The following is a 9,775-nucleotide window of genomic DNA, read 5'->3' on the forward strand; positions in this document are numbered from 1 at the left end:
CCCCCCCCCAGCAGCCTCACAGCTGAATGGACCCTCAAGGAAACTTTCGTTCATTTTCAGGTACAAAAACAACTTCAAAAAACAGGGCTGGGGATCCCTGAACGGTTCCTGTTGCCGACCTTCACTAAAAGCATCACTTTATAAGCTGACCAAATCTGTTCAGGTTGCTGCACCAAGTTAAGGTTGCACCAGCAGTAAGAAGCAGGTAAGTTATTTCTATACATACAGAATTTGCTCTCCTTTTTGAAGGCTTTGAGGCTTCCCAGCTCATCTAAGAACACCTGGCCGGCCTTCCTCAGGATCTCAGAGCTTCTTTTGCTCAAAAACCACCCGAAATACATGGGGAGGAACTCCTTCTCCAAACTGGGCTTCATCTTCTTCAGGTCTTCCACCGTCAGTTTCCACTGATTCTTATCCTTAAGCTGCGAGCAATCCATCCTCCACTGGGTTTTGGGCTCCGCAAAGATGACTTTGTAGCGGTATTTGTCAGCAATGTCAAAGATTTGGTCCAGTCGTTCCCTTTCGTGGTGAGTGTCGTCCAAAACGATAACGCTGATGTCTCGTTTGCAATACTCAACTAATTCCTCATCGACTTTGGCGTATTCTTCAGGCACGGCGCTTCTTATGGCAGGTGTGATTTTGTAGCTCTCAGCGGCGACGACTTTGCAGCCGTCCTTGTAGCGCTCCTGGATCGCCTGGGCCAGCGTGGATTTCCCACTGCCGGGGAGGCCTCGCAGGATGAAGAAGGTTCTGGACTCTTTGAGCGTGGCGATGGTATCTTCGTCATCGAGGAAAGGGAACCGCAGGCTCTCGGGCCTTTCTTTGGCCGACTGAGCGGACATCTTTCGAAATATTTTCGGCAGGAACGGGTGGCTCTTCTTGGAGAAACCTCTGTTCTGAAATTCGAGAAGAAAACGCCGCTTTGTAGGCTCTGCAAGCCGCTGCTGTGCCCTCGGGGGGTGGGGGGGGGTGGACGGGGGGAACCCGGATCGCAGCGGCCCCGACGCGCCCCGCACCGCCCCCCGCCCGGCACGGAGGGAACGGGAAACGTCACCGCCGCAGCGCGGAGCGGCCGCGGCCCGAGGAGCCGCTCTGAGCCCGAGGTGCGAAACGGCGCAGCTCCGCCTGCAGGACCGAATCGAGACTCACTGACGGCGGCTGTCGCGGCAGAACCCGCGCCGCTCGGGGCTCCGGGAACGGCCGCTCCGGGTTCGGGTTCGAACGGACGGCGCCGCGCCCTCAGCGCCCCTCCGGGCTGCTGCCAGCGCGGAGCGGCACGAACCGCTTCCGGCAAAAGCGGCCGCGCTGCCGCCGCCGAACACGAAAGTGAAAGCGGCCGCGTGCGGCGCCCAGCAGTGACTCCTCCATCCTTTGCTTCAGGGTCGGGAGGTGCGGAGCGGTTCCCCACCGGGCGCGGAGCACCGCCTGCCCCGGGGCGGCCGCTGTGCGGGGTGCGCGGAGCCGTCAGCAAAGCGCGGCTCAGGAGGGGCTCCGCTCCGAGCGGAACGGCGCGACTCCCCCGGCCCCCGTCCGCCGCCCCCGGTGGGGTTGGGGCTCCCATCGCCCCTCGAGAAGCGGAGCTGCGACTCCTCTCCGGTTCTGCCGCTCCCGCACCGCCCCGTCCCGCTCGGGCCGTGGGTGCGGGGCTCGGCGGTGCCCGGGGCCGCCGTTCTGCGGGCGGCAGCTGCGGGCGGGCGGCACTGAGCCGCTTTTCAAACGCGCAAACAAAAGAACAATAATAGAAAACACCCCCGGGCCCCATTGTTCGGCAGCCAACGCCGGGATAAAGCGCTCCTTTATGCCGCGGAGCCGCGCCGGGACAAAGGCGGCACAGAGCGGCGCGGGGCTCCGCGGGCGAACAATCCGCGATTGAGCGGCGCTCCGTTCACGACGCCCCGCCGTCCCCGCGGCCGCTCCGTTCCCCGCAGCGCTCCGACGGAGCCCCGAGAGGGGAGCGGGCGGCGAAGGGGCAGCGCGGCTCAGAGCCCCCCGCCGCCCCGCGCCCGTCCCGCACTTACCATGGTGAGGGCAGCGGCTCCGGGGCGGCCGCCGGTGCGGAGCGGGAGAGCGGCTCTGGGGCGGGCGGCACCGCGGCCCCTTTCATAGCATCGCCCCCCCTCGCCCCCCTCGCCCGGACCGCCCGTGGCCGCGCCTGCCCGGGGCGGGCGGTGCCGCTGGTGCCCGGCGCGGGGCTCGCTGCTTGCGCCCCGGGGTGCGGCGGAGCTGTGGCTCGTGTGTGAGAGCAGAGCCGCTGCCCGGCTTTATTCTAACCGCTCAGGAAATCGAACTGCTTTTTTTCGTCGTCTCCTATTTCTTCTTCCTCTTTTTCGCTCCCCTCTTCCTTTCTTTTGCTCTCCTCCCCCTCTCTTTTGCTCCTGTCTTCTTCACTCTCCTTCTCTTTTTCATCTTGTTCATCGAGCTCTTCTCTCTCGCTTCCTTGTTCCTTTTTGCTCTCGGTATCTTCTTTTTCACCCCTTTGGTTCTCCGAGCTTTGCTCACTTTCCCGTCCCTCAGACTTGTCGTCTTCTGCATTTTCACCGCTGAAATCGTGATCTGGGGGGGGGAGAGGAGTGAAATCTAAGAGTGAGTTCGAGCACTGAGCAACCAGTGGGGCACGAGGAGAAAGGCTTTTCCCCTTTTCCCCCCATCAGCGCTGCCTTCTGTCTCACAGTTGCGCTGTGTTCGGAGCCCTGTCAGCGCGGGGCGCTGCTGCCACCTCCCGCACGGCTCCGTTCCCTTCCCCGGAAAGGAAAGCGGGGAATTCTCACGTTACACGGTGCAGAATTTGACACAATTACCTGGGAGAGTGTGAGCCTCCGTTTCTCTTTCTCTTTCTTTCAGATCTTCGATGAAGCTTCTGCTCACGTCATCCAAAGCCTGAAAAGTGATGTGGCTTCTCAGTAAAGGCCCTGCACACAGCGTGCAAATTGCTCCCGTTTTCCCTTGAGCTCTGCTGTCCCTGCTTGCTCCCTCCCTGCCTTCACACTCTGCACCGACTCCAGCTATCAGCACCTGCACCAGATGCCTCCTCCCCTGAAGGTTTCGTCTCTCACTCACTGCTGTTTCCCTCTGGCAGAACAGGCGCTGCTTCGGCTCTGAACACCCAACAGGTCTGTGCTCATCTGCACCCGTTTGCAGGACAGCCTCCTTACAGCTCTGCCCCACTTACAGCAATGATGGCCTGCTGGGCAGCGTCGCTGTGCACCAGCTTTGCCTTCTCAAGGGCTTTTTCAAAGTTCGTAATTGCAGACCGGTAATCCTTCAATTTTTCTGTATCAAACAAATGAAAACATCGATTGGAACCCAAGATAAAGAGAACAGCAGAGAACAAGCAGGGCTCCTGCCAGAGACCCGAGCCTGAAGGCTGTGGAGTTTTCACTCCGGTGCCCAACAGGCCGGCAGCTTCCACACCCTGACATCCATACCTTGAGCCTGCGCCAGCAGCACACTGGCGTGGAGCTGCCACTCCGCATCCCCCGCCTCCAGCGCTGACTGCAGGGATTTCTCTCCGTAGTTCTGAGCTTCTTCTGCCCTCCCGAGCTCAAGGTAGCAGCGGCCAACCTCGTGGAACAGCCACGTCTTCTCCAGGCTGGATTTTGCCAATGGGATTTTCTCCTCCCAGCTTCAAGCAGAGAGTAAGAAAGACAGATTTTAGTGCAGCTATCATTCCAGTCACAGAATCTATAAACAAAGGGCTCCAGTTGTTGGTATGAAGACATTCACAGCTGTCTTGCTAGCAGAACAAACTGAAAGCACAGTATTTAACTGAAACCCCACCTTACGCCTTCCTCTGATTTACGTACGTGTCGATGGCTTGCTGGAATTTGCCAGTCCTGGCATAAACTCTGCCAATGTTGTCGAGAGCTCTGGACACGGCGTCAGGGAGATTGCTGTGCAGAAAGGGAGAGGTTGCAGTGGTTGAAGCAGCCTTTATTGCTGGCAGCCTGATCTTCAACCCGTCTGTATTCTGCAGTGCCCAGCATAACATAAAGGGTTGGGAAGTAGAGGTGAAGGACCAGTGCCAGGCTGGGAGTCATCAAACCAAAGTAAATGTCCTCACTCCCAGCTTTGGAACCGGTTTGCCGTGATCATCTGTGTCGTACAAGTGAAAAAGCTGATGAGAGCAGAGCAGCAGCGCGGCTCTGTTTGCTCTGCCGCTCCTTAACAGCCACCAGAGGGCGAATGCTGCTCGGCAACGGCTGCGCTCCGGTCCTACAAGGGCAGCCTTCAACGGGCTTGAAAAAGCAGCACCACGCGTCTCATTGCTGCCCGCTGCTGCCCCGGGTCTGACCTTCCCGAGGAGGAAGCGCACAATGGGGCTGCAGTGCTGAGCCTGGGATTTGTGCACTCTTTTGCTTTGCTTCAACACGCATTTTGGCACGCCACGTGTGCTGGAGCCTTTAAAAATCTGCTTAAGTCATTTGTTTTTGAAATGGTGAAGACCCCTGCGTGTGGGCAGAGCCCAAATGCGCTGCCCTGCTACATCTTCAGATGAGATTTACGCTACCTGATGCTAAAAACAGAGCAACTTTCCTCCCCCATCAGAATTTCTCAGCACTTACTTCTGCCTGGCAAACTCCAGATCCATTTTGTGGCTTTTCAGGGCTGCCTCCATCCGCCCCATCTCAAACTGAGCATTCCCAATGCAGCTGTGGAGGTTCCCAATCAGCTCCTTCTTGTTGGGAACTTCATCCTCTGACCATCCTTGTATCGTTTTCAGCACACGCTCAGCTTTCCTGCAGCTCTCTTTGGGGCAGTCTCCAGTCAGCACTGAGGACAGAGAGGAGCAGAGTGCAGCTGTGCAGACGCAGCGACACGGGGAGGGAAGGCCAGCAGTTTTGTCAGCCTCACAGGCAGCCTGGGAAGGGCTTCAGCTCCTCGCTCCGCAGGCACATCCTGCAACCCTTCATTCAGCCTGCAGGAACTCCCTGCTGCTGTGTGACAATGCTTGTGTCGCACCGCAGCTCTGGTCTGTATTTGCTACAGCAAGTGGCCACAAGCGCCACTCATCGCTTTCTTACTGTTCCCAGCCAGGACACGCACACATGTCGATGTCCTCCATGCTCTGCACAATGAATCTGGCCACCTCGGCTGGTTTGGGTTTCTTCTCCCGGATCCACTTCTGCTGCCTGAGCCTGCGCTCCCTCACACGGGCGTAGATGGGCTTCTGCTGCTGCCAGAACTCGGCGCGCGCGTCCAGGTAGGCGATGCCACCCAGCACCACGTCCTCCACTTTGACGCCCTGCTTTGTGACGCTCCTCATCAAATCTGAAAATAGGGGGGCAGAAGAGGAGAGTGCAGTGTACACAGCGGGTGAAGCCTCAGGTCACTGGGCTTGTGAACGTCCTGCTCTGACAGAGAGAGCTGGAAATTCAGGCTCCAGTGCTCCTCAGAGCGGGTTTGACTGGGAGGGGAGTTCCAGAAATTCTCCTTGGGAGCAAAAACTGCTGTGTTTGGGGCTGGCTGTGGCGTGTGCCTGTCCTGGGCAGAGCACATGGATGGGACACCTGCACTCAGATGGCACTGAAAACAGTGGGGAGATGGAGAGGAGCATTACATGCCTGGAAACTAGATGGCTCATGTATTACTATACTAATGCTGGCAATAGCACAAAACTTATGATTAGACTAAATTCTTAATTACTGCTCTGTTACCAAGTAAATGGTTTCCTAGAAGGAGGAAAAAAAAAGATTAAATGGAAATCACCTTTCTGCCTATTTCTAAAATAAGGTCCTTTGTGAATCCTGTATCTTGTTCCTAACAGTGCGTTTAACAAAGCCACAGGTGAGGAAGTGCCACCAGCAATGCTTTGCTCTTAATGCAGATGTTAGTGGAATCAACATCATGTCAGGAATGGAGTGATTTATAATGCTGACTTCCTCAACACAGATGGCTGTGATTGAAAGGAGGAAACATTCAGAGGCAGCTCTGAATATTGGATTTGGCTCCAAAGACACCTGAACTCTGCAGACATCTGCATCTCTCTGACACTGCCAGCCCTACGTGAGCTGTGAGACAAACACGAGCAGAATATAAGAATATAAAGAATATAATAATAAGAATATGAGAGAAGGAAAGAAGATCCTGCTTAGAAGGAACATTTATCTGAAAACAATGGAGAAAACCTTCATCCTTCAGCAGCTTTTCTAGGTAGGCCTTGTCAGCATAGAGCTCTCCAAGAAGCTGCCGCTCTGTTTTCTGATTCCTTGCAGGTTCCTGTTTCTTTGTGCACTTTTGGTCCTTGGTCAGTTTGATTTGGAGTTTCTGATCTGCTTTTTTGCTCTACAGCAAGAAAAAAATAGAGTAAGTGAGGCGGGATTGCTGGAGAACCTGGGATTATCGGTGAGGCCTGGCTTCCAGAACTGCTGACCCTCTGTGTAGGCCAAGTTCCCTTAAATAAAAGCAAGTCCCTGTCTCACAAAGAGCTTTTAGGCTTCTGCGTGCAAATTATTCTCACTGCAAGCTACCCATAATTCCAGCTGAAAGAAAGCAATGAGCATTCACTGCCCTGCCTTCAGGGGGAAACGTGGTGCAGCATCTCAGAGCAACAGAGCAGTGGAGCACCCCAAAATAAAGCAGCTGAGAAAGTGTCCATTATCAGAAACGTGAACCTCAAACAGCAAAGCAAACACTGCAGGTAAGGCTGCCTGGCCCTGACTGCAGAGCTGTTACTCATTAGCCTTCAATGGGGGTCAGCAGCAGCAGCAGGAACCGGTCAGGCTGGGGGAGGACTTTCAGGGAGGCTTTGTCTCCCATCCGTTGCTCTTCCCTGCCCTTCTGCCTTCTCCTTTCTACTTTGTGTGGCTTCAGCCACAGCTGCACTAAAGGCAGGTACACTGGAATCCTCCTACTGGGTTTGTTTGGGTCCTGTGCTCAGGATGCGCTGCCCTGGAGCAGCCACGACCCCAGCACACTGCTGCAGAAACCACTGATCCTCCCTGCGCTGTTATGTTTGGGAATGTAACAGTGTTAAAACAACTCCAATTAGCTTCTAAGAGCTCTTCACACCGCACCTCTGCCTGCCGGCTTATAAAGCAGAGGTCCTCTTTGTTCTTCAGTTTCACTGAGGATGGACCTGCAAGTGCAGAGAAAACACGGCATTAGAAAAGCTTGAGAATTTAAAACTGCTGAAAACGTGCTAAGCTGAAAATGTCCTGTTACAAATCGGGACTTCTAGTAGTTATTTTGTATGAAATATGTGGATATGGGTAAGTTCTTTAAGCAGGAATTACAGCTCACAGATGCAGCTCTTGAATTGTGATTGTTATGTTTGCATGGCACCACCACTGGCAGGTTTCCTACAGAGATGTGCTGTATCCCACATGCAGAGTCTTAAAATGGAAGGAAAGCTCATAAGCGCGGTCATCTGCAGCAACCCAGAGAACTACTTTAAGGTCTTTGTGCCCTGACACAAACCCCCGTTTTATTTTCACTTCTGCTATTCAGAGCACAGCTCTTGCAGTGAAAGCAAGGGTGAAAAACAGCTCTTTGTTTGGGCCTGGTCAGAAGGGAGGAAGCAGCTTCAAGTGTCCTCGTGGAAGAATTTCCTCCGGTGAGGTGAGCGGGCCGAGAGCAGTGAGCTGACAGCACTGGTCTGCCACGCGGGCTCAGTAAAGCTGGGATGTGCCCTGTTAATGTATCTGCACGCAGCAAGCAGCTAGAACTAATGCTCATCTATTTCCTTGCTTCATTTCCCCTGCATCGAGGAGCTGCCAAATGCTTAAACACCTCATGGTTTTTATTCTGTTCGTTTGCATACAGCCCAGGTGCTTGAAGGCATTTAAAGCATTCAGCTCAGCACGTCAAGCAGATGAGTTTCCACTGAGGGCTGTGCTGTCCTGGTGTTTGCACCAACTAAGAAAGCAGCAGTAAGAGAAAAACAAAACAGGTCTGGAAAACTGCTCTGTCTGCCATTTTAAATGAGTGTTGCACATGGAGGAGCTGCAGGCCTTCACACAGCTGGGACGTGAAGCCAATCTGCAGTACTGGAGGTGGGCTGCAATTCCAAAAGCGATCTCAAGGCGAGGTAGCTGTGTTATCTGTGGGATCGAGGTATGTGGGGCAGGCAGGCAGGGTGTGCCCTGGCTCCGTGACAGGACAGGCTGCTGGAGGATCCACCTGAGCAGTTTCTGACTGTCCCAGCAGGTTTTGCAGCAGCCTTGCAAGCTGTGCACAGGTTCTCTTTGCACGTGATAAGCCACTCAGCCACAGAGCCAGCCCCAGTTGAGCGTGTGTGTGAGCCTGGAGCGGGTGCAGGTGTTGACTAAGCTTGCCTGCATGTGAGAGCACTGCTAGGAGAAAAAGTAAGGGAAAAGTTTTCCACTGGTTTTGAACGTCATCAGGTCCTTGGCCTTTCCTGTCCCTTGCAGTTCTCTGATTTACGCCAGAGCTTATGAAAGCAGCGCTCCATTGCAACAGTTTCACTGCTCTGATGCAATGTAAACTGGAGGAAAATCAGAATCTCAGGAAGGCCAGTGTCAGGTGGGCAGATTTCACTACAAACTTTTTAACACCAGGATAAAGATCTCAAAACAGATTCTGTAATCAGTAAGGCCATAAGTAGGTGTACTGCTATTCTGTATTATTTAGAACATTTTTATGGTGACTTTAGAAATGTAAGTGCCAGGGTCATAATTCACTCCCATAATCATTAGCTATTAGACAGCTATTAGACGGTGGGGATGTGGTCTTTTCTGCGCTTCTTGGTTTCAAATAAGAATGGCTATAGAGCTCATGAATCCAGAAGCAAAAGGAACTCTGCTGTTACTTGGTCCTTAGGAATATTAACACCCATCAGCTATCAGCAGCTGATGACAGAACACCATGAACAGCCTCAGCTGTGCCTGCAGGCACCATGAAGGGGAACTTCTTACTTCCAATGCAGTTGATGATCGCCTCGTGGGATTTCTGGATGCCCAGCCTGAACTTCTGCAGCTCCGGGCGCAGTTCACTGCCCCGGTGATAAAACACCAGAGCAAATTCAAAGTCACCCATGGTATATAACGTCTCAGCTTTTTGGTAAAGGCCCTGAAAAGACATTTGAAGGGGAAAAAGCCAACAAACTATGCTTCAGAACCTCCAAACAATCCTCTCCTGGGCAGAAGTGAAAGCCCTACTCATACGGCCAAGTTTGCATACAATAAAATCCAATCCTGGGTCCTTCCTCATCGGCTGAGCACTTCCAGCTCTCTGGATGCACCGCAGAGGAGCTCAGCACGCTGCGATTTGGCGTCAGCCGATATCACAGCACATCCCTCCCTTGAGGGCTCTGCAAGGACCGCCGCCCCCACAGGCAGCAGAGCTGTCCTGGGCACCGCCGCCCTGCAGCTCTGCGCCATTTACCTCCGAGAACGTTTTGTCATTCTGGAGAGACGCTTCGGCGTCCTTCAGGGAATTCTGCACATCTCCGAGCTTCAGGTAACACCGCGAGCGGGCCACGAGGCCGTGCTTGTCCGCGGCTCTGAGCTGCAGCGCCTGCAAGGAAGAGCGCGACGTGCAGCGCAGGGCCGGGAACGCAGAGCGGCCGCGGATCGCGGTGGCGGATGAGGCCGAACCCCCGGTTTCGCCTCCCCCCAGGCCGCGACCCCCACCCGGGCCCTCACGTTGTTGAAGCAGGCCAAGGCCTTGCCGTACTCGCCCCGCCGGTACAGCAGCGCGCCCTGGCTCATGAAGCCCGGGAAGGTGCCAGTCGGCGCAGGGCCCTCCGCCATGGCGGCCTGAGTCGTCGCTTAGCAACGGCTGCTGGGCAACGGCGTCACTTCCGGCGCCGCGCGAA

At 54.8% G+C, this 9,775-nt stretch overlaps 2 protein-coding genes and 1 long non-coding RNA gene across 4 annotated transcripts in view; 1 reads left to right on the top strand and 2 right to left on the bottom strand.

The window, feature by feature from the left end:
- Positions 1–2,090, bottom strand: part of LOC122188937 (2',3'-cyclic nucleotide 3' phosphodiesterase) — a 5,140-nt gene extending 3,050 nt beyond the window's left edge. Inside the window, exons 1-2 of one of the 2 annotated variants that reach the window (XM_042887621.1) lie at positions 2,019–2,090; positions 227–896 (exon numbers count right to left, since the gene is read on the bottom strand). In XM_042887621.1, the coding sequence (XP_042743555.1) occupies positions 227–896; positions 2,019–2,021 (673 nt within the window). In that variant the 5' untranslated portion in view covers positions 2,022–2,090. Of the gene's footprint in view, positions 1–226; positions 897–1,149; positions 1,254–2,018 lie in introns of those variants that run through there. The other variant, XM_042887622.1, reaches the window with a different exon arrangement.
- LOC122188938 lies at positions 53–6,424 on the top strand. The gene is made up of 2 exons (XR_006181673.1): positions 53–205; positions 2,842–6,424. It is a non-coding gene; the product is annotated as an uncharacterized LOC122188938 (long non-coding RNA).
- Positions 2,195–9,715, bottom strand: ODAD4 (outer dynein arm docking complex subunit 4). Its single transcript, XM_042887619.1, has 12 exons — positions 9,603–9,715; positions 9,343–9,474; positions 8,874–9,027; positions 7,014–7,075; positions 6,126–6,282; positions 5,044–5,268; positions 4,563–4,770; positions 3,804–3,890; positions 3,426–3,622; positions 3,170–3,270; positions 2,799–2,877; positions 2,195–2,553 (listed from the first exon to the last, which is right to left on the bottom strand). Exons 1-12 carry the CDS (start codon positions 9,708–9,710, stop codon positions 2,267–2,269), a joined length of 1,797 nt encoding a protein of 598 aa, XP_042743553.1. The 5' UTR covers positions 9,711–9,715; the 3' UTR covers positions 2,195–2,266.
- Between the last annotated feature and the right edge of the window lie 60 nt (positions 9,716–9,775).

The sequence above is a fragment of the Lagopus leucura genome, unplaced genomic scaffold (assembly GCF_019238085.1).
Source record: "Lagopus leucura isolate 7727_CA_CO unplaced genomic scaffold, USGS_WTPT01 Super-Scaffold_100094, whole genome shotgun sequence".
Classification (NCBI taxonomy): Eukaryota; Metazoa; Chordata; class Aves; order Galliformes; family Phasianidae; genus Lagopus; species Lagopus leucura.